Below are 22,374 nucleotides of genomic sequence, written 5' to 3'. Positions count from 1 at the left end.
TGTCCAGCATAACAAGCACGCCTGTTTCCTCATCAGGTTGGCAGCAGCTGTATAGATGATGACTGTTCTTCACAGCCACAAATATCTCTCCAGATCTGCGGCCATCTGCAGCAGGGATCGAGGTTTGGGTCCGTGTAGACACGTCCTGTTCCTCTTTCATTCCCTGACCACCGTCACGCGATGTTCTCTCTTCTTGTAGCTGGTTGTAACCATTTGCGTGCTAGCAGTACTGAAATGAAAAGTGTTAGCTCGCTTGCTAACAACAAAGGTCGCAGAGCGATGACGCCATCTGCTGCACTGCGCATGTGCTCTGTGCACAAAGCTGGTTGGATGACGGTTGCGTAATGGAGCGGTCTATCGGGGGGGGGGCAACAACCGCAGGAAATCGTTTAACAATGGTGGGAATCCAGACCATAGTGACTGAGAACGGTCTGAGAGCAGGTCACGTGGGGGATGGGTTTACCCAGGCTACGCGTCACCAGGCTCTTCCCGAGGTGTGCAGAGAAGTCAGCAGATCCTGTCCCTTTAAGAGGCTCCTGGGTGTGGAAAAGGGGATGTTTTTTGTCAGTCCAGTCCAGCCAGTTGGTTACGATCCATTCCGATTAATCCTACTCTCTCTTCTGAAGATGTCGGACAAAATGGTTGTGAATTATTTGTTAATAACAAAAGACATGTTATCACCTAGCGTTACTCAATGAATTACGAGCTTTTTACAGTCGACAGTTTTTTCACCGAGCTAATTTCACCAAATCTAGACAAAGGACGGAGAGGAGTTTTGTGACAGTGTGCAACATTTGGGAATGGGACGCATCCAAGTCCTTTCCAACCCGCTCTTCATCACGACACCGCAACAAGGAAAAAGTGGCAATGCGTAGAGTAAAGTAAATCATACCTACGCGGCGTCAGGCGAGTAGAAGGAGAAGTAAAATCGTATTCAGTCTGTTGTTTAGTGCAATTCATATTTGATCTGTTGCAGGCTGCAAGGGACACCATGGTTTCTGCTTTTGTGAAGAGACGGGACTGTGTAACTAAACGTGGACTCGCCTGAACTGATCAGTATTTTAGCAGCATGCGATAGACAAGCTCAACTTAATTGTCTCAGAAATCAAATAAAATCACATTTCGTCCTGGCTGGCTGGTGCGAGGCTGTCACATCACAGCCATGGGTCATCCTCCTCTCGAGTTCACAGACTGCTACCTGGACAGTCCGGAGTTCAGAGAGACACTCAAATGTTACGAAGCGGAGCTGGACAGAACGAGCAAATTCCTCAAAGAGGTGATCAAAGATGGCAACAATGTCATCAATGCAATCAAGGGTAAGCATGTGCAGATCCAATCTCTGTGTTGTTTTCACGTCTCTTTGCACAGCCACAGTGTGTGGTGGTGGTGGTCTTGTGATGTGGTGGGAGAAGGGATGAGAGGTTCACAACACTGGGGCCTTTTCAGGGCCTAGGAATTATTATCCTGGGTGGGTGGGAGAGGCACATTTAGGGAGGTGCTATGAATGATCCCCTGGGAGAAGAATTATCACCCTGCTTTGAAATGTCATGAAGATGTCTCATGGCGATTCATAGAGCAATGTTTCTCAACCTTGTTCATATCAAGGACCCCTAATTTAGTCCACAGTAGGGGGCTACACACCCCCATTTGATTTTGTCTTGGGCCCAAAACGGAGAATCTCTTTATATATAGGATATTGTCCAGAGTTCCATGACTATCTGTATTGTAGTAGGTACTAGGTAGAGTCATAACAATGACACTATGATTAAAACAGTCATTCTTATACATTCTATAATTGTTCTTGTAAATGAAATAATGAAGGTTACAAAATTCATCAATTTGCTGTGGACCTCATGGAACCCCCTCAATGACCCCTGGTTGTCTCTGGAGCCCATGTTGAGAACCACTGCATGTAGACAATGCATTTATCACTGACACATTCTGTTTGTTTCCCCCCTCAAGAAGTGTATTCTTTGCAAGATTTTGCATTTATCCATTTAGCGTTACTGTTACTATACTCTTCTGCTGCTGGTCTTGGTAGTGTAGTGTTGGACCGGGCCCACTGATAGTATGGAGCAGAGCCAGTGACAGACAGGATAGATGTCTGTGTATTTGGGTCAGTGTGTTGCACCCATGAGTGGAACAGTGTTTGTTTTGTTTGACCCACCAAGAGATACCATCTGCTGTCCCAATCGCCAGTGAGGAGCTTTTCACCTCGGAGACAGAACCCGTCATTGTAGGTACTGTAGTGGTGCTGAGCTAGCCTAGGTAAACCCAGCCACCACGTGACCTGCTCTCTCAGTTCCCAGTCACTATATAGTGACTGAGAACAGGTCTGAGAGCAGGTCACGTGGGGGATGGGTTTACCCAGGCTAGTGCTGAGCGTCCTATATTCAACCTTCATAATAGCCCTGAGGTCACGAGCACTTGTTGTTAGCATATACTTACTGATATATATTCAAACTATCTTAATGAATGAATGAAGTATTTATTTGTCCATTAGGAAAATTGTTCTGTATCCCTGTCTATGTAGGCCACTAAGGCCAGTGCCAGTTTTGCATTTCTACCATTGGATTGCCAAGGTGGTGGTGTTGTGGAACTATGCTTCCTCAACCCTACACTTTGAAAGTAATTCATAGTTGCTGTTATTATTAATGAGTAGGGTTAAATGATAAAGGGTGATACAATTCCTGATGGTTAGTATTACTGTTTCAAATTTGAGTTATAACCATGGTAGTCTAGAGGAGTATCTTGCGCTTCAGCCCCTCCACAGAGGGAGGTCGGTGCTCTCAGGACAGGACAGTATTAACAGCAGAAATAAATGGGTGAACCCAAGAAGGACCTGGAGCACTCGATTCACTAGAATATAAATTTAATTCAATAGGTGCAGAGCAACGTTTCGACGCGACAGCATCTTCACCAGAGTCTGATGAAGTCCCTTTTCCCATGTCCCATTTATTTCTGTCGCTAAAGTTAAAACCATGTTTGATTACAGCGCTTTAAAAAACACGGGAAGTAATCAACCAAAGTTAGTAACTGTCTCCCAGATGCAGGCGTGGAGCCTGTTTGGGGCTGAGTTTTCAATATAAAATTTAGTGAAATGATTTCAGTGAGTGTGTTACTGTTATCAGTACTTTTTGAACATTATCAGCCCATTTTAACAATACCACGATAATACTTATAACCACGATAATTTTGGTCACTATAATCTTGATATGAAATTTGACCGTTTCATCTCTATTAGTGAGTTGATGCCTCACACTTGTGAGTTTGCATAGTGCTTTACAGGAAGCCATAGACAAGAGCAGAAAAATACAAAGGGAGACAAAACGGGAAACATTATATCTGGATGGATCTGCGACCCACCAGTAAGTTCCTTAGGCAGCACATTCTTCAGTATTGATCAATCAGACGGGCACCATTTGTTTTCATTCATGATGTCTGACTGATCAGTAATAAAAGCCAGCTCTAACAGAGATCATGGAGTCAATAGGCTTTCAGCTATAATACCACATGCCGCTGTCACGCTTTATACATTACCAAGAGGAAAAACCATTTAGGAGTTTTGGAGCTTTGTTCAGATGTTTTGATTGGATCAACTCTGCTTTTTTATAGGCTACTCTTTGGCGGTGCAGAAGTTTTCCCAGACTCTCAGTGTGTTCCAGTTCGATTCCATTGGTGACTCCCTGACAGATGATGAGATTAACATTGGTAAGATCATATATCTGTTACACACTGTGGCTTAATATCATATACATACTGTACATACTGTGGCTTAATATCATATACATACATACTGTGGCTTAATATCATATACATACACACTGTGGCTTAATATCATATACATACATACTGTGGCTTAATATCATATACATACATACTGTGGCTTAAGATCATATACATACACACTGTGGCTTAATATCATATACATACATACTGTGGCTTAATATCATATACATACATACTGTGGCTTAATATCATATACATACATACTGTGGCTTAATATCATATACATACACACTGTGGCTTAATATCATATACATACACACTGTGGCTTAATATCATATACATACACACTGTGGCTTAAGATCATATAAATACATACTGTGGCTTAATATCATATACATACATACTGTGGCTTAATATCATATACATACACACTGTGGCTTAATATCATATACATACTGTACACACTGTGGCTTAATATCATATACATACACACTGTGGCTTAAGATCATATACATACATACTGTGGCTTAATATCATATACATACACACTGTGGCTTAATATCATATACATACACACTGTGGCTTAAGATCATATACATACATACTGTGGCTTAATATCATATACATACACACTGTGGCTTAAGATCATATACATACATACTGTGGCTTAATATCATATACATACACACTGTGGCTTAATATCATATACATACTGTACACACTGTGGCTTAAGATCATATACATACACACTGTGGCTTAAGATCATATACATACATACTGTGGCTTAATATCATATACATACACACTGTGGCTTAAGATCATATACATACACACTGTGGCTTAATATCATATACATACACACTGTGGCTTAAGATCATATAAATACATACTGTGGCTTAATATCATATACATACACACTGTGGCTTAAGATCATATACATACATACTGTGACTTAAGATCATATACATACACACTGTGGCTTAAGATCATATACATACACACTGTGGCTTAAGATCATATACATACATACTGTGGCTTAATATCATATACATACACACTGTGGCTTAATATCATATACATACACACTGTGGCTTAAGATCATATACATACACACTGTGGCTTAATATCATATACATACATACTGTGGCTTAATATCATATAAATACATACTGTGGCTTAATATCATATACATACACACTGTGGCTTAATATCATATACATACACACTGTGGCTTAATATCATATACATACATACTGTGACTTAAGATCATATACATACATACTGTGGCTTAATATATACATACATACTGTGGCTTAATATCATATACATACACACTGTGGCTTAAGATCATATACATACACACTGTGGCTTAATATCATATACATACTGTACATACTGTGGCTTAATATCATATACATACACACTGTGGCTTAAGATCATATACATACACACTGTGGCTTAAGATCATATACATACATACTGTGGCTTCATATCATATACATACATACTAGGGGTGGGGGAAAAAATCGATTCACCTAAGTATCGCGATTTTTAATGTCACGATTTTTTGGATCGATCTTTTATTCCAGAATCGATAATCGCAAATTAAAAAAAAAAAAAAAAAAAAATTTTTTTTTTTTTTTTTTTGGGTGCTTGCAGTCAGGCCACTCACTGAACAGCAGGCCAGGCGCCGCCTACTGGTTTACTAGTGGTTTTATTACTTTATTAGTTAGTCTGAAGTAATAATTACACTTCAGGGTTAAAGTGGGTGCATCTCATTGTAAAATTGGACCCAAATCTGGCTTCAAACGGCCCAAATTTCACGCGCGTTGGCCCATATCGGCCTGGCCTGCTTGGTATCTAATGCCCGGCCTGAATTATGATCCCAGTCCGCCCCTGTTTTTAACTATATCGCCCAGCCCTACTCATGATATATAATATACAGTCTCTAGTGTATGATTCAACTTTTCCCATGTTCTAATCTAGTGTAAAAAAGCAAACAAACTGAAAAAAGAAAAGAAAAAAAGAAACAAAAATCGCAATAAATCGTAATATCGAATCGCAATAATCGTAGAATCGCAATAATCGTGAATCGCAATATATATCGAATCGGCACCAAAGTATCGTGATAGTATCGAATCGGGAGATAAGTGAATCGGCACAGCCCTAATACATACTGTGGCTTAATATCATATACATACATACTGTGGCTTAATATCATATACATACACACTGTGGCTTAAGATCATATACATACACACTGTGGCTTAATATCATATACATACACACTGTGGCTTAATATCATATACATACACACTGTGGCTTAAGATCATATAAATACATACTGTGGCTTAATATCATATACATACACACTGTGGCTTAATATCATATACATACACACTGTGGCTTAAGATCATATACATACATACTGTGACTTAAGATCATATACATACATACTGTGGCTTAAGATCATATACATACACACTGTGGCTTAATATCATATACTGTACATACACACTGTGGCTTAATATCATATACATACACACTGTGGCTTAATATCATATACATACATACTGTGGCTTAAGATCATATACATACACACTGTGGCTTAATATCATATACATACACACTGTGGCTTAAGATCATATAAATACATACTGTGGCTTAATATCATATACATACACACTGTGGCTTAATATCATATACATACACACTGTGGCTTAAGATCATATACATACATACTGTGACTTAAGATCATATACATACATACTGTGGCTTCATATCATATACATACACACTGTGGCTTAATATCATATACTGTACATACACACTGTGGCTTAATATCATATACATACACACTGTGGCTTAATATCATATACATACATACTGTGGCTTAAGATCATATATATGTTAGACACTGTGGCTTAAGATCATATACATACATACTGTGGCTTAAGATCATATATATGTTAGACACCGTGGCTTAAGATCATATATATGTTAGACACCGTGGCTTAAGATCATATATATGTTAGACACTGTGGCTTAATATCATATACATACACACTGTGGCTTAATATCATATACATACTGTACATACTGTGGCTTAATATCATATACATACACACTGTGGCTTAATATCATATACATACTGTACATACTGTGGCTTAATATCATATACATACACACTGTGGCTTAAGATCATATACATACACACTGTGGCTTAAGATCATATACATACACACTGTGGCTTAAGATCATATATATGTTAGACACCGTGGCTTAAGATCATATATTGTTAGACACTGTGGCTTAATATCATATATATGTTAGACACTGTGGCTTAAGATCATATATATGTTAGACACTGTGGCTTAAGATCATATATATGTTAGACACTGTAGCTTAAGATCATATATATGTTAGACACCGTGGCTTAAGATCATATATTGTTAGACACTGTGGCTTAATATCATATATATGTTAGACACTGTGGCTTAAGATCATATATATGTTAGACACTGTGGCTTAAGATCATATATATGTTAGACACTGTGGCTTAAGATCATATATATGTTAGACACTGTAGCTTAAGATCATATATATGTTAGACACTGTGGCTTAAGATCATATATATGTTAGACACTGTGGCTTAAGATCATATATATGTTAGACACTGTGGCTTAAGATCATATATATGTTAGACACTGTAGCTTAAGATCATATATATGTTAGACACTGTGGCTTAAGATCATATATATGTTAGACACTGTGGCTTAAGATCATATACATACATACTGTGGCTTAATATCATATATATGTTAGACACTGTGGCTTAAGATCATATATATGTTAGACACTCTGGCTTAAGATCATGTTAGACAGTAGACACTGGCCCAATCCCAATTCTTTTCTTAACCCTCAATCTTAACCCTCAAGCTCAACCCTCAATCTTAGTAGCCCTCAAAACTAAGTGTTAAGGGCTATCTTGCGACTTTAAAATGGGACAGCCCTTAAAGGCAGATACGTCTTCAGACTGTGGGGGGCAGCAATATGCCAAAGCTCTGGATCCAGTCTGTCAATTCAAAAGAAGAGGAAAAAAGCATCCCTACAAATATTTCCTTGATAATATAGATGTAGAAATTACGATAACCATTGTATTATCTTAGTTTAAATGTCATTTTATGGATTTCCGTTTTGGAGCCTAACACATTTGTTGTTGCTAACTATCGATAGTCAGTAGCCGTGCTGGTGCGGTCAAGCCATATTATTATTATTATATTATATTATAACATTGCTAACATTGCAACGTAGCTGAGTTAACACGGTCACCAGTTAAACCGAAACATGTTATCGGCACTGCTGGATGTTGTAACTACTGACTACTGTGTTCATGTGATAATAGTTTGCAGTTATCTCCCATGCTTTTTATCTAACGATCTATCATTAGATAAACACTGCAGTCAAGCCAGCCCTCACGTCGGAAAGCACGGTCATTCTAGCCCCCACTTGTTTTGTGGTGCGTAGCCTGGGAGATAACACCGGCCCGGTCATCTTACGAAAATGTCCGTGCAAACATTACACGTAGGCTGTATCTTGATAAAAACAACTCAACAACGACATTACCACCGAGAATTATGGCATTTCGTAACAACGTTAACAATGTTATAATATAATATAATAATAATATGGCTTGACCGCACCAGCACGGCTACTGACTATCGATAGTTAGCAACAACAATTGTTGTTAGGATTCCAAAACGGAAATCCATAAAATGACATTAAACTAAGCTAATACAATGGTTATCGTAATTTTTACATCTCTATTAGACTCAGCCCTCAGTCTTAATCCGTTTCACTCCTGTAAGACTGAGAATATTACTATTTAAATCTTTGCATAACGTTAGGTGATGCTGTTGGAAGCCTTGCATCGGAGAACCAATCATGAGTGTTGTGGGCGGGCCTGCTTTCTGGGGGCAGATCTCATGCAGAACCGGTGTCTCGCAAAACATCGTCGCATTTGCGGAGAAACATATTAATCACGTAGAAACAAACATAACCTGTTAATAGGACGTGTTTCATCCGCCCCGGCGGCTAGAGGTCTTTCCCCCAGCGATAAGCCCGACTCCCGAGGCTAACGTTACAGAGCCTGCTGGCTGCTGATGACTTCACACAAGTTCACAGTATCAAGCGGACCACTTCCGGGTAGGAAAAATGATTGTAAAATAAACCACAGCTATAAATTTGTTTGGAGCATATCAGCTTCATGCTCTGTGTTTAGGACTATGATAAATGGCATTGCCGCTACCAAATAAAATTCTAATAATAAATGTAGGCGTGTCTGCTGCCGGCGGTTCTCGCCGGGCTCGGACAGACAGTTTCTGACAGTGAAATTCCCAGACGTTTGGTGGCGCAGCTCACCAAACGTCTGGGAGCTGAGACTACATCTCTATTAACAAGGAAATACGGTACTTAACTTTGTAGGGCTGCTTTTTTCCTCCTTTCGCCGCCATCTTCCATCTGAATGGATCTAGCTGATGACACGCAAGGGATTCTGGGATCGCACTCACTGCCAAGGGTGGTCCTGGAAAATCTCAAAAGTAAGGGCCATACAGCCCTTAAACTTCACCCTTAACTCAACACACTGAGAATCGGGACAGCACTAGCACTTCGCGGGAGTGCGCATTTTTGAGACTGAGGGTTAAGATTGAGGGTTAAGATAGGAATTGGGATTGGCCCACTGACTTAAGATCATATACACACACACACACACACACACACACACACACACACACACGCACACTGTGGCTTAATATCATACTGTATATGTACACACTGTGGCTTAAGATCATATATATGTTAGACACTGTAGCTTAAGATCATATATATGTTAGACACTGTAGCTTAAGATCATATATATGTTAGACACTGTGGCTTAAGATCATATATATGTTAGACAGTGTGGCTTAAGATCATATATATGTTAGACACTGTGGCTTAAGATCATATATATGTTAGACACTGTGGCTTAAGATCATATATATGTTAGACAGTGTGGCTTAAGATCATATATATGTTAGACACTGTAGCTTAAGATCATATATATGTTAGACACTGTAGCTTAAGATCATATATATGTTAGACACTGTGGCTTAAGATCATGATAGACAGAAGACACTGGCTTAAGATCATATACATACACACACACACACACACACACACACTCACACTCACACACACACACACGCACACACTGTGGCTTAAGATCATACTGTATATGTACACACTGTGGCTTAGGATCATATGTTAGACACTGTGGCTTAAGATCATATATATGTTACACACTGGCTTAAGATCATGTATGTTAGACACTGACTTAAGATCATATATGTTACTAGATAGACACTGGCTTAAGATCATATACAGTATGTTAGACACTGGCAAATGCACACTTTGCATTAACTTCTATTATGTAATGGTTTCCACTCTCATTTCCCCAAATGTTCAGAGCAAGAGTAATTCACAGATGGAAACTTTACATTACACTAGGCATCTCCTAGGCTCACCCACTATGCGGGCTCGCCCACCCTGCAGCTCGCATACGCAGCTCGGCCACTGTGCACTGTCCCCCTCTCTCTCCCTCAGTCTCTCTCTCCCTCTCCTCTCTCTCTCTCCCTCAGTCTCTCTCCCTCTCCTCTCTCTCTCTCTCTCCCTCTCACTCAGTCTCTCTCCCCCTCTCTCCCTCAGTCTCTCCCCCCTCTCTCTCTCCCTCAGTCTCTCTCCCCCCTCTCCCTCAGTCTCCCCCCCCTCTCTCCCTCTCCTCTCTCTCCCCCTCAGTCTCTCTCCCTCTCCTCTCTCTCCCTCTCCCTCAGTCTCTCTCCCTCTCCTCTCTCTCCCTCTCCCTCAGTCTCTCTCCCTCTCCTCTCTCTCTCCCTAGGGCAATCACCTATACTCTTTACACCCCCTGAAAGTTTCAGCCTGATTGCACGTAAAGGCCTAAACAGACTCGTCCGTCAGAGCCTCGCCCCGCCCTCCCCGTATGACGGCGGGTGGAGCGCCGTCATACGGGGAGGGGGCGCCGTCGGCTGACGGGGGCTGCTCGAAAATGTGACTCAGCGGCGACGATACGTGCGTGACGTCAGCAGTCCTTACCGTCCTCATCGTCGTAAAGTCGTCTTCGAAGCATGACGTTAGATTATAACGAACTAGTTGTGTGGCTTAGCCTTCCCAAATGTTGAGGGTCGTTTTTTAGAATTTAATACATAGAATTGGGAACGTTACATTCAATTTCATTCAGACTGCCTTGCACTCAATCGCCTCCATTTTCCAGGAGGGAGGGTGTAATGACGTCCTAGCGTGTAGGGCTCGCTGGCGCCGGCAGACGGCGAGACGGCTCCAATTCGAGGCGGACCGACGAGTCTGTTTAGGCCTTAAAGCTGCATAGCTGTGGCCGGCACAAAAATTGAAACAGAGCCCACATTGCCAAATTTATATACTACTAGGCATCTCGCGCGCTACGCACGCTCGATTCCTAGGCTCGCCCTGCAGCTTGCCAAGCTGGCCCTGCAGCTCGCATACGCAGCACGGCCTTGCCCGCAGCTCGGCGGCTGCGTGGCCTCGCCTGCCCTATTGGCGTGTGCGCAATGTCTCCCTCTCTCTCTGTCTCTCTCCCACTCAGTCTCCCCCCTCTCTCTCTCCCTCTCCTCTCTCTCCCTCTCCTCTCTCTCCCTCTAGTCTCAGACTGATTCTCCCTACTCTCTTCTTCTTCTTTTTGGTGTTTTATGGTAGTTGGCACCCTTAAAGTTGCATTACCGCCTTCTCCTGGGTCTATCTCTTCTTCTCCCTACTCTCCACATCAGTGATGATGTCATCAGTGAACTATAGCCTCAGCCTTAGGGCAATTAATCTGCCCCAATTAAAAAATCTGGCTCCGTCAGGTCACCCGCACGGGTACTCTTTACACCCTCTGAAAGTTTCAGCCCGATCGCACGTAAAACAGCATAGCTGTGGCCGGCCAAAATTCTTGAAACAAACAAACAGACAGACAGACAGACAGACAGACAAACAGAGAGTCCACATTGCCAAATGTATATATAATAATAATATATATCTATAATATATAGATATATATAATATATAGATAGATATATAGATAATTGGGCTCATTCCAGTGAATACTGTGTGTATTATCATATACAAAATTACAGAAAGTAGTGCGAATACAGTAAGTATTGTAAAGTGAGAAGTACTGTACTAACTCAGTAATGCTTTGAATGAAAACCTACCTACATAATGTAATAGGGGTATACAACACAATGAAAGTACAAAGTAGAAAAATGTAATGCACCAAAATTATTGATATGACCTGATATAAGTGAATCCAATAAATTGCTGGTAATTAATCACAACGTGAATGTTGTATAAATCAAATGTTACTGAAATACAAAGACTTAATGAGAAATAAATCTAAACAAAACAATGGCCTGGCTACCACGATTTGCACTTATGTCAGTAAAATCTCCTAGAGAGGTTGTCAAACTTAAAGCCAAACTGTATGTCACAAGCACAAAACAATGGGGCTTGAGGTGCTGTTAGTTGCATGCTTAAAAAAGACGAGTTGAGTTAAAAAAAAACAGTGGGAGTTAATACACATTTTAATACAGTGGAATAAGTGTGTTGTATTTCTCTTTTTGTGTTGTTGAGTTGTTCTGTCAGGCAGTTGGATCAGAATGTGCACGCTCGGCTCTATATTGCATCTGTGTGTCTTTCTCCCCAGCTCAGTCTTTCCAGGAGTTTGCTGGTCTTCTCCAGGAAGTCGAGCATGACAGGATGATGATGGTGGGTTTATCAGTTTCCTCCACACTGGCTCTGCATCCTCTTTTTGCATCCTCTTTTTCCCTCATTAGGAAACTCATTCACCTTCCCTGCACCAATCATCAGATGTGCAGATTAAATTCATGCTAACCTATCCCTTTTCAAATGGCACCAGCTGTAACGTGGTAGTCAAACACATTTTTGTCACTTTCTGTTCATGGGAACAACAGGCAGAGATGCACATGCACCAATTTCTCTGTATTATTTTAGCTCCATCAGCTATTAATGCATATGCACACTTGACAACAGTGAAGCTGGGACTCAGCTAACCACTAGCACAGGAGGCATTAGCTTCAGGGTGGATTAAAGGCCAAAATGAGCTATGAACAAAATAAACGTAACTAATCCCAAATCAAAAGAAACAACCAAAAGACAATTACTCAACCTAAGTTCCTAACCTGACAAAAACAGGAGAAAACTGATAACTAAAGCAAAAAGGCCAGTCCACCCCTACTGCTCAGGGAAGTAACAATGAGGAGTTATCTGTGAAAGTAAAAGTTCTAACAATAATCATTTATTAACTAAAACTAAACAACACAAACTACATTAAACCTAAAGAACAGCAAACAGGTGCACATACTGAAGGTGAGGAAGGAGAGACACTGAATGGTCTGAAGACTTTTAAGCCAAGGAGTACACCGGGACCAGGTGCACCCAATCAGCCTAACGACCCCAACCGAGGGTCGTCACATTCCCGTCAGGCATACTGTAATTGAAGTTTGATCTTATTTGATCTCTCATCCGAACCAGATAAAGACTCTCCTGGCCTTATTCTTCAGAAATCATGACTCGTGACTGATTTCATTACTTGTTTGTGGTAGGAGTGGTTCCTGTTTGACTGGCTTTTCTAGGTACAGATGTTTTTTTCTTCTTCAACATAGCTGGCATCTAATAGATTTTACTTGCCTTAGTGCTGAAGAGCAACATCTACTGGAGAAGAATCATAAGATATTTAAGATATTATTACAGTATTTCGAAACTCATTTTATCAAGTTTCATCAAGCCCATAAGCTAATTTGAACATCTATAAATGCAATATTAAGCAGTGTGTTATTGATATGAATATAAGTTTACAACAGTAACAACTGTTCCATGTCTTCCCGCTCAGGTCCAGAATTCCTTTGATCTGCTCATTAAGCCGTTGGAGAAGTTCAGAAAGGAGCAGTTAGCAGTAACAAAAGTGAGTGTTTTTCATCTTTTGTTTGCTCTCTAAGTGAAATATGGTCTATTTTTGGCCGGTGTGTGCGCATGCGCCACGGCGGCCTGTCATCTCCACTCATCCAGACAATTTGCGTGCCTGACCTGGGGACCGACCTGGGGACCACCTGCGTGCCCATCCTGTTTGGTCATCCCACTGGTGACTGCTGTACGGCGCTGTACTCCGCTTTCAAAAAGACATACGGTGGAGGAGTGACTATTGTGTCTATGAGGGTTTTACAGCAGAGCCATTCTGCTCTACAGCCGTTAAGTGTTAATATGTCACTTTTATAAGTTTAGAAAAAAATGTAGATGGTCAAAGTAACCATTTAGATTACCCTTGTGTGCTCAGTTTAGCAAAATAACGGCTATTTATTTTTGCTGGGATAACGTAATGCATTATGGGTAGTCGGCTACTGTGGCTAATGCTAGCGGCTAACGTTAGTTACTTTACATGGCAGTAAAATGCCACTGAATGATCAAATTGATTTAACTTTAACCAATTCGAGTAACACTGTTTCCATACGGACCCCCAGCGTTGGTTAGTTGTTTATAACGTGACTATATTTATAACGTACTCCGGTTTCCGGTTTATAATTCGGGTCTGAATACAGCCAAAGAGTATAACAAACGGAAGTGCTGCGGGGTTGTAGCTATTGCGCAACACACAGGTGAAAACTGTCTATAGAGAAAGTTGTGCACTTGTGCGCCAAGGCAGCGCTGGCGTCCCACAGCTGCTGAGCTAATGTTGTTTTCAATCTGCTTAATTGCATATTGCGGCCGGACCAGCGTGTTAACTTGTTAGCTGGTAGCTATCAAGCTAGCTCCAGCTGCTGAGCTAACGTTGTTTTCTATCTGCTTAATTGCATATTGCGGGCGGACCGGCGTTCTTACAGCGTTTACTTTCTGTCTGCTCCTTGTGTTTGAAGCGTAGCCACAACGATGATTATGATGCTGATAAGAATAAAATTAGATTAGGGATATATGATTCAGTTTCAGTTGTCCTCAGTCTCGTAGCCTATATGGGCGACTGAAGTTTATTTATCCACCTTTTCTTTATAGATAACAGCACGATGTGAGAAAACTGCCTCCGAAATTAGTTTATCTACTTTTTTGACCAGTGACCAGTACAGCACTGCTCCACAGAAAATAAAAAGCTGCATGACGTTTAGAATTGACGAACGGTAGGTTAATTTAACACAAGCCAAGTAATGTTAAACTTCCTTTTTTTAGGCTACATTTTCCCCTCCAGATAACATCCACTTCCGCAATCATCCTATGAGAAACATGATATGTGCACGCTTTACCACACCGGCCATATGCTAGGTTTCGACCTAGCCTTGTTTTTATGTACGGCTGTTACCTTTTAAAAGTACCCATTTATTAAGTCAGCAGTAGAAGCAGTGCTCTGGTGTATAAACAACATGTGTCATCTTTCTTTCATCACAGTTTGATCTGATTTGATTTGTGTTGTGACAGTACCAAAGAGCCAAAGAATTGTAATGTAACATACATCATTACCTCTCTGAGTCATATCGGCCATACTGAATATCATGGGCTACTTCTCCAATTCTTTTAATAAATGTTTACATGCACACAATAATCAGAAAACTGGGAATAATCAGGTATTTGGCAATAATCTGATTTACAGGTAGAGGGAACTCACCTCAAAGTCCGTGAGTGGACATTCTGATTGGGCCATGTGTTTCTCAGATTTCTCAATGTCCACTCAAACTTTGAGGCGAGTGCCCACTACTTACTAAAGTGCATGTAAATGCATAAATCAGATTATTGCCATTACCTGATTATTCCCAGTTATCGGAGTATTGTGTTTATGCACACTAATAACCAATCTTTATCTGATTTATGGAGTTACCAGATTATTGAAGCGGTCATGTAAACGGCATAGTACAATATGCTTGTTCAGATAAAGGCCGTTATGTTATTATGAGAAATCCGATAAACACGTCTCGCTTTTTGCTGACTCTTCCGTTCTATTCAGTGCATGACCCAATCTCAATGTCCACACTCACCTGCATGACCCAATCTCAATGTCCACACTCACCAACTCACAGACTTTAAGGTGTGTTCCTGCTACTTACTAAAGTGCATGTAAACACGTCATTACCTGATTATTCCCAGACAGTTATCGGATTATTGTGCGCATGTAAACACACTCAGTGTCAGGCCAAATGTTTCACATTGGAGAGGAAGAATAATGTGAGCTTTTTCTTCCTCGACACACCCTTTTTATTGTGTCAAGACATTTGGTAGGAAGGAAATCAGTTCTAGCAGTGGGAAAAGCTCATACGTTAGGCTTCTGAGGTGACACGCACTGTGTGCTCTGTCATCAGCAGTTTTTCAGCTGGTAAGGAAACTCTGGGGGACATTCACTTGCTTAATCAGCATGGGATTCAGTCTCCTTTATGTTGGTGTACTTGCTGAACAACCATGTTTTCCCCCAGTATATGTATTTCTCAACTAACCGCTGTTAGTATGTGCTGCTCTGTTGAGTAACAGTGCTTCAGTTTATATTTGTAATTTGAAGGGAGGTAATTGTGTACCTAAAAAGCTACTGTGTGCAATGAAGCAGAAGTTAAGTTGTGTTGAGGAACAGCTGTTGCTTGCCATTGGAGGACACTGTTATATAACAAGCAAGACAGATCAATCTGAATACATTGACACTGATTTAATCACACTGTAATCTCATTGCATCACAATTAACACATCTTCCCTTTAGGAGAAGAGGAAGAAGTTCGAGAAAGAGAGTGAGAAATATCACTCTCAATTAGATAAACACCTGAATCTTTCTGCCAAGAAGAAAGAGAGTCAGCTTTCAGAGGTTGGTTGAAGTATAACAACTATTTCTCACCAACAATATAAGAAAAACTCAAAATTCACTGTCAAATATGTCACTTTTTAAATGATGTTTTCTTCACTGTAGGCTGACGAACAACTAGACAAAGAGCGAGTGAACTTCTATGAATCCTCGGTGGAGTATGTATACCAGATCCACCAGGTGCAGGACAGGAAGAAGTTTGATGTGGTGGAGCCTGTGAGTGTGTTTCTGTGGTCTCCAGCTCTTCCTGTTTGCTGCCAGACAATTGACAGAAAAAAATGTGTGTCTCAAAAATAGATTGTTTGTGACTGACAGTTCAAACATACAGGATATGGTCAAAACAAAGCAAACACAAGCATAAAGTTCAGTTTCTTTATGATGGTAGCTCCTTTTTGACCACACTCCAAATATAAAACTGCATAAGTCTATAATCCATGCTTTGGTCGGACAGGTCCTGGCATTTCTTCACAGCATTCTCACCCTCAATAACCTGACGGTGGAGATGACTCAGGACTTCATGCCTTACAAACAAGAACTGCAGCTCAGCTTGCAGAATGTAAGTGGCGTTGTTGGCAACAAATGATGCCATTAGTGACATTTAAAGGATAGGTTCACCCAAAAATGAAAATTCTGCCATTATCTACCACGCTGGTGGAAGGTTGTGTGAAGTTTCTTAGTCCGCAAAACATTTGTGGAGTTTTCCAGCAGAGTTACAGCATTCTCCTAAACAATTGATGATGACCAACTTTCAAACATAAAACAAACAAACAAAAAACATGAAGCAAAACAAGTCCAAGTCTCCAGAAGCACCGAGATGCCAAGTTGACTTGAAAAAAAGAGGTCATTTACATTGTGTGTTGAGCTGAAATCTTCACTGCAGGCGTGAGCTGAAAGTCCCGCTTTCGCCTTCTCACAGAAAACTGTAACTCTGTTTCCCCCCAACCTTCCACCGGCATGGGGTGAGGAGATAATGACAGAATGTTCATTTTTAGGTGAACTTCTCCTTTAACACATTGAATGCCAGCCATGTTTTCATTCCTGTAGGTAAGTTGTGCCAGGGGTGTTTTTGACGATTCTGGCTCATTTTAGAACAGCCGAGGATTCTTGTCTGTTAAGAATTCATGAACATCAATCATCTAAAAATAACTAATAGAATGTGTGCTTTCTCTGTCTAAAAGAGTTAGTTTGCAGAGTTAGTAGTTATGTAGATATTAGCCGTTGAGTACAGCATGGTTTCAGCGTCTGGAAATTTATTCAGAGATAAATGGCTTTTTGTGAAACAGTCACTTTAACCATTCATTTTTGGCATCAGTAAGACCGTCAGACATTCTAAACAATAGTTTTGAACAGTAATTTCCTCCATAACAACAGGAAACACCCCTCTCATTCAAACTCCTCCCTCCGTGTGTCTTCTCCTCCTTCCTCCTGGCTCTAGAGCCAGGAGGAAGGAGGAGCGTGTCAGAAGCGCGTTGTGCTGCCTGCCTGCCTGTCTGCCTGTCGGGCAAGACGAGTCTGAAATGGATTACTGTAAAATCGCGTCGCCATTTCCTTGAATGGCTTGCTTCCGCGGTGTGTGTGTGTGTGTGTGTGTGTGTGTGTGTGTGTGTGTGTGTGTGTGTGTGTGTGTGTGTGTGTGTGTGTGTGTGTGTGTGTGTGTGTGTGTTCGCGCGTTGCTGCGCGGCTCTGGGGGGAAGGGATCTCTGTCCGTTCTGTGTGTGTGTGTCCGGGCTAATGACTGTAAAATCGCCAAGCCATTTCCGCGGGAGGCGGCTGCTTTTGTGGCTTTTGGGTCCCGTGGCTGTGACTTCTCTCGGTCTCTGTCGCCACTTAGTGGTCGGTAAAATAGATTACACACATGCTCTTGCTCCAAATAGTTATCTCGAAGATGTAAAAGGGGTTGATTGATGTCCCACTGTCAAAAAAAAAAAATCTTTATGTAAGACGAGTTAGTCCGTCCTTGGCACTTAAGCGCTGGATTATGTAAGACGAGTTAGGTCGTCTATGGCACTTAATGTGTTAAGAGGCTTTGATTAGACGTGTGTGTGTGTGTGTGTGTGTGCGCGTGCGCGTGTGTGTGTGCGCGCGCGCGTGTGCGTGCAGACTAGGAACCATTATGAGAGCACTCGGGAGGAGATGGAGGATCTGATGAAGAGAATGAAACACCCTTCCCACATGTGTAAAATCCACAGTCTGCTCACTATGGAGGGTTACCTGTACTGTCAGGAGAAGTGTGAGTAGTGCACCAGCTGTTCACACACATGTGCTGTTTGCGTGTATTCCCATTGACGTGGCCTGTCTTACTTTATTGTATTGTCCCTACAGGGGCGCTGGGTGTGACATGGGTCAAATACTATTGCAAGTACCACAAAGACAGCAGACTGTTGGTCATGGTGCCTTGTGAACAGAAACCTACAACTAAACAGGTACTAAAATTGAGGATGTGGGCAATATTTATGTTTCAATCCTGTGTCCGGCCAAAGCTACGCCGGGCTGAAACCTTCAGGGGGTGTAAAGGGCACCAGTGGGGGTGACCTGACAGAGCCGGATTTTTTAATTATTAGGCTAATTAGCTAATGACGTGATGTCATCAGTGATTATGTCAAAAGTGATGTCATAAGGGTGCACACACACACACACAGACAAGGAACCATTGTGACAAGCCAATCAGTGATGTCACACACACAAGGAGGCATTAGGCTCGTTTGAGATGAGCAAGTTCTGCGCAGATTTGACCAGCGCCTTGCTTGCCCCGTTGCATGATCGTTAGAAAAGTTGTCCGACTTGCTCCGCCTGCCCGACTGCGTGAGCCACGGGACTCTCGTGAGAGCGAGGCGGGCGCAGATTTGGAGCGAGGCGCCGCAGTTGCTCCCCACCAACTGCGCCCGACTGCGGATGACAGAGATTGACGAGAAACGCATCAAGCTCAGCGCCCATTCAAACGAGCCTAATGTGACAAGACTGATCAGTGATGTCATAGTGACATCAGTAATGATGGAGCCGGATCTTCGATGTGATGTCATCATTGACCTGATGTCATCAGTGATGAGTCAGCAAACTCTGTTTCAGCCTTTGTCCCACTGATGTCATACACATTGTACAGTCTTATGACATAACTGATGACATCATCAGTGGTATCACTCAAGGCAACAGCCTGTGTTTCAAGGCTATGACATCACTAATGATGTCACTGATGATGTCACAATGAAATGTATGTTAAGAATCATCAACTCGAGGACGAGCTACGGGCAAGGCCGCGCCTAGGCACGTGTGAGATGCCTAGTAACTCAAGAGACATGTATTTGTTATCATACTAGTCCAGTGCTCGTTCCCCCATGCACCACCCCGTGGGCACTTCCCATCCCGCACACACACTGCACTCTGTGTGTGTGCAAGTTTGAAGTCGATCCGACAAACGGTTCTCGAGATACGCGAAGGACAGAGGGACAGACGATCCTCCAATTATAGTATAGATATAGATATAGATAACTCACTGAGGGCCATAGACTGCAAACTTACCATTTACAGTACATCTGTGTACCTGTAATTATCCTCACCTCTATCTATAAGCAATTTACAGGGTTCCCATGGGTCCTTCAAAGTTTGTGAATTTGAAAACAAAAAACAAAACAAACAAGGCCTTGACAGTTTTTGAAAATAGACAAATAGACATGGGTCATTGAAATTGCTTGAATTTATATATTTTGTGCAAATATAGCTTGTCTATGGACTAGCTTGTCTATAGGACTAGATGTTACAATCTAGATGTTACAATCTAGATGTTACAATCCCTTTCAGGGATTGTAACATCTAGTCCTATTAAGCATTCTTTACAGTAAGTTCTTTAGATTTTTTTTTACTTGACATGGAACAGCAGTTGAGAAGTGTTCACACATTCAAGCCTCTCTCTTTCCTTTTAATTGTTGTCTGTGAGCTTCTGTAAAGCCTGCTAGTTCTCATTATAAAAATTATCAGCGTTGTAACAGTAATTAACCTTGATCTGTGACATTTATTTAAATATAGGTCCTTATACTGCTTGCCCTGTTGATGAGCTGCTCGAGTCGATTTTCCTCTCTCTCACATGCTCTTGTTGCCCTCTTTCTGGCACATCTGTTTGAATGCTTTCTCCATCCAGGGCCCCACAGAGCTGACACTGAAATCCTGCATCCGCCGGAAGACAGAATCCATAGACAAGCGCTTCTGTTTTGACGTGGAAACTAATGAGAGGTTAGTCCCGAATGAAAGGAAGAAGCTCTGAGATGAGGCAACGTGGACGCCTTGTGGGATAAACAGTTTGCGAGGTGAACAGGTGGTTTACAAGGACAGAGTGTGAGGGCAAACTGGATTGTATCCCAAACAATAGCTCAGTAACGGGCTTGTGCTGGAAACAGATGGCAAACTCAGTCATTTTTTGGCGGGAACACAATTACTTCATATTTATACAGGCAGGCCATTCGGTACAAATTGCACTTTAAAAGACACTTGAGGCAAAGGTTGTTATGTCACATTCAGGGATTGTTGCTTGAAATCTGTGAAAACGCTGCAAATTCTGCTTGGGTATTTTAAAGGTTTAACAAGTGCTTGCAATATGCATTAAGTGCTTGAAAGTGTTTCTCTGAACAGCTCATGTGTGCCAGTGTTTGAATCAGACGCCTGCAGTCTGATCAAGTAAAGATGCAGGGCTGTCTAGTATTAGTGAGAGACTGTTTATTTATTATCAATAGTCACTGCAGCTGGCTAGTGAACTCTGCCCCTCTTATTACTGATCGTTCCATTGCTAAGATTTGTTTTCAGCACAGGTTACACAACATATTTTTCAGCATTAGAGTTTTGATGGACTTTTTGAGTGTTGTTAGGCATACTGAAACAAAGCAGTAATAAAAGCATAAAAGCTCACCCAAAAAGGAACACATGGGTGCTTCTCTGCTAAGAATTTGGAGCACCCATACATGTAGATATCAGAGTTCCCTATTTAATTGTTGTAGTTGATAGCTCAAAAAGTTGAGAAAAGGTTGATAGTCGGTTGAGGAGTGCAGTTGGCAGGAAGAATGATAAACTCGTAGCACAGTTTTTACAGTTAACAATTGAGTAGCCTACTAGCTCCAAAATTTGGCAGTGTGTTGTTGCTTCCGCTGGAAGACGTGTTCATCATCTCTAGCTGTTTGTCATGTTTTTCTCCATTTTCAACCTCAGAGAGTCTCAGAAGGGATTTCATGAAGTTCACTAAAGCTTCAACAGTTCAGTTCAGTTAGAAAGAAGAATGAATATTGAATAGCCATGTAGATCTTTCATTGCTGTCCCCATCATGGAATTCCTATAGCCACTTAGCGGGCAGACATGGAAGGAGTTTGACGTCAATAAGCTACTCTTGAATTTGTGTAGCAGTTTGTATGGGGGCATCTTGAATTTGTGTAGCAGTTTGTATGGGGGCATCTTGAATTTGTGTAGCAGTTTGTATGGAGGCATCTTGAATTTGTGTAGCAGTTTGTATGGAGGCATGTTGAATTTGTGTAGCAGTTTGTATGGAGGCATCTTGAATTTGTGTAGCAGTTTTATATGGGGGCATCTTGAAATATGGGGCAACAGCAATAGTGGGTTGTAGGTATCTCTGGGCTTTCTCCAAACATAAAGCCGTCTTATTCACTATTACTTCACCATTAATTAATTACCTTTTTCCAATACTCAGATTTTCAGGTTTTGTGCTCCTTATGACAGGTTATGCCTCTTTGTTTGTTGCC

General features: G+C 41.4%; 1 protein-coding gene across 1 annotated transcript in view; it reads left to right on the top strand.

The window, feature by feature from the left end:
• Positions 1-640: 640 nt before the first annotated feature.
• The window catches only part of ophn1 (oligophrenin 1), a 61,310-nt gene continuing 39,576 nt past the window's right edge, over positions 641-22,374 (top strand). The window contains exons 1-10 of the mRNA XM_083637234.1: positions 641-1,316; positions 3,616-3,711; positions 12,506-12,567; positions 13,712-13,783; positions 16,541-16,642; positions 16,745-16,855; positions 17,091-17,195; positions 18,740-18,869; positions 18,962-19,062; positions 20,772-20,863. Coding sequence (XP_083493360.1) covers positions 1,163-1,316; positions 3,616-3,711; positions 12,506-12,567; positions 13,712-13,783; positions 16,541-16,642; positions 16,745-16,855; positions 17,091-17,195; positions 18,740-18,869; positions 18,962-19,062; positions 20,772-20,863 — 1,025 coding nt within the window. The 5' untranslated portion in view covers positions 641-1,162. The remainder of the gene's footprint in view (positions 1,317-3,615; positions 3,712-12,505; positions 12,568-13,711; positions 13,784-16,540; positions 16,643-16,744; positions 16,856-17,090; positions 17,196-18,739; positions 18,870-18,961; positions 19,063-20,771; positions 20,864-22,374) is intronic.

The sequence above is a fragment of the Poromitra crassiceps genome, assembly GCF_964638095.1.
Source record: "Poromitra crassiceps genome assembly, chromosome: 1".
Classification (NCBI taxonomy): Eukaryota; Metazoa; Chordata; class Actinopteri; order Beryciformes; family Melamphaidae; genus Poromitra; species Poromitra crassiceps.
This window is presented reverse-complemented; position numbering and strand designations above follow the sequence as displayed.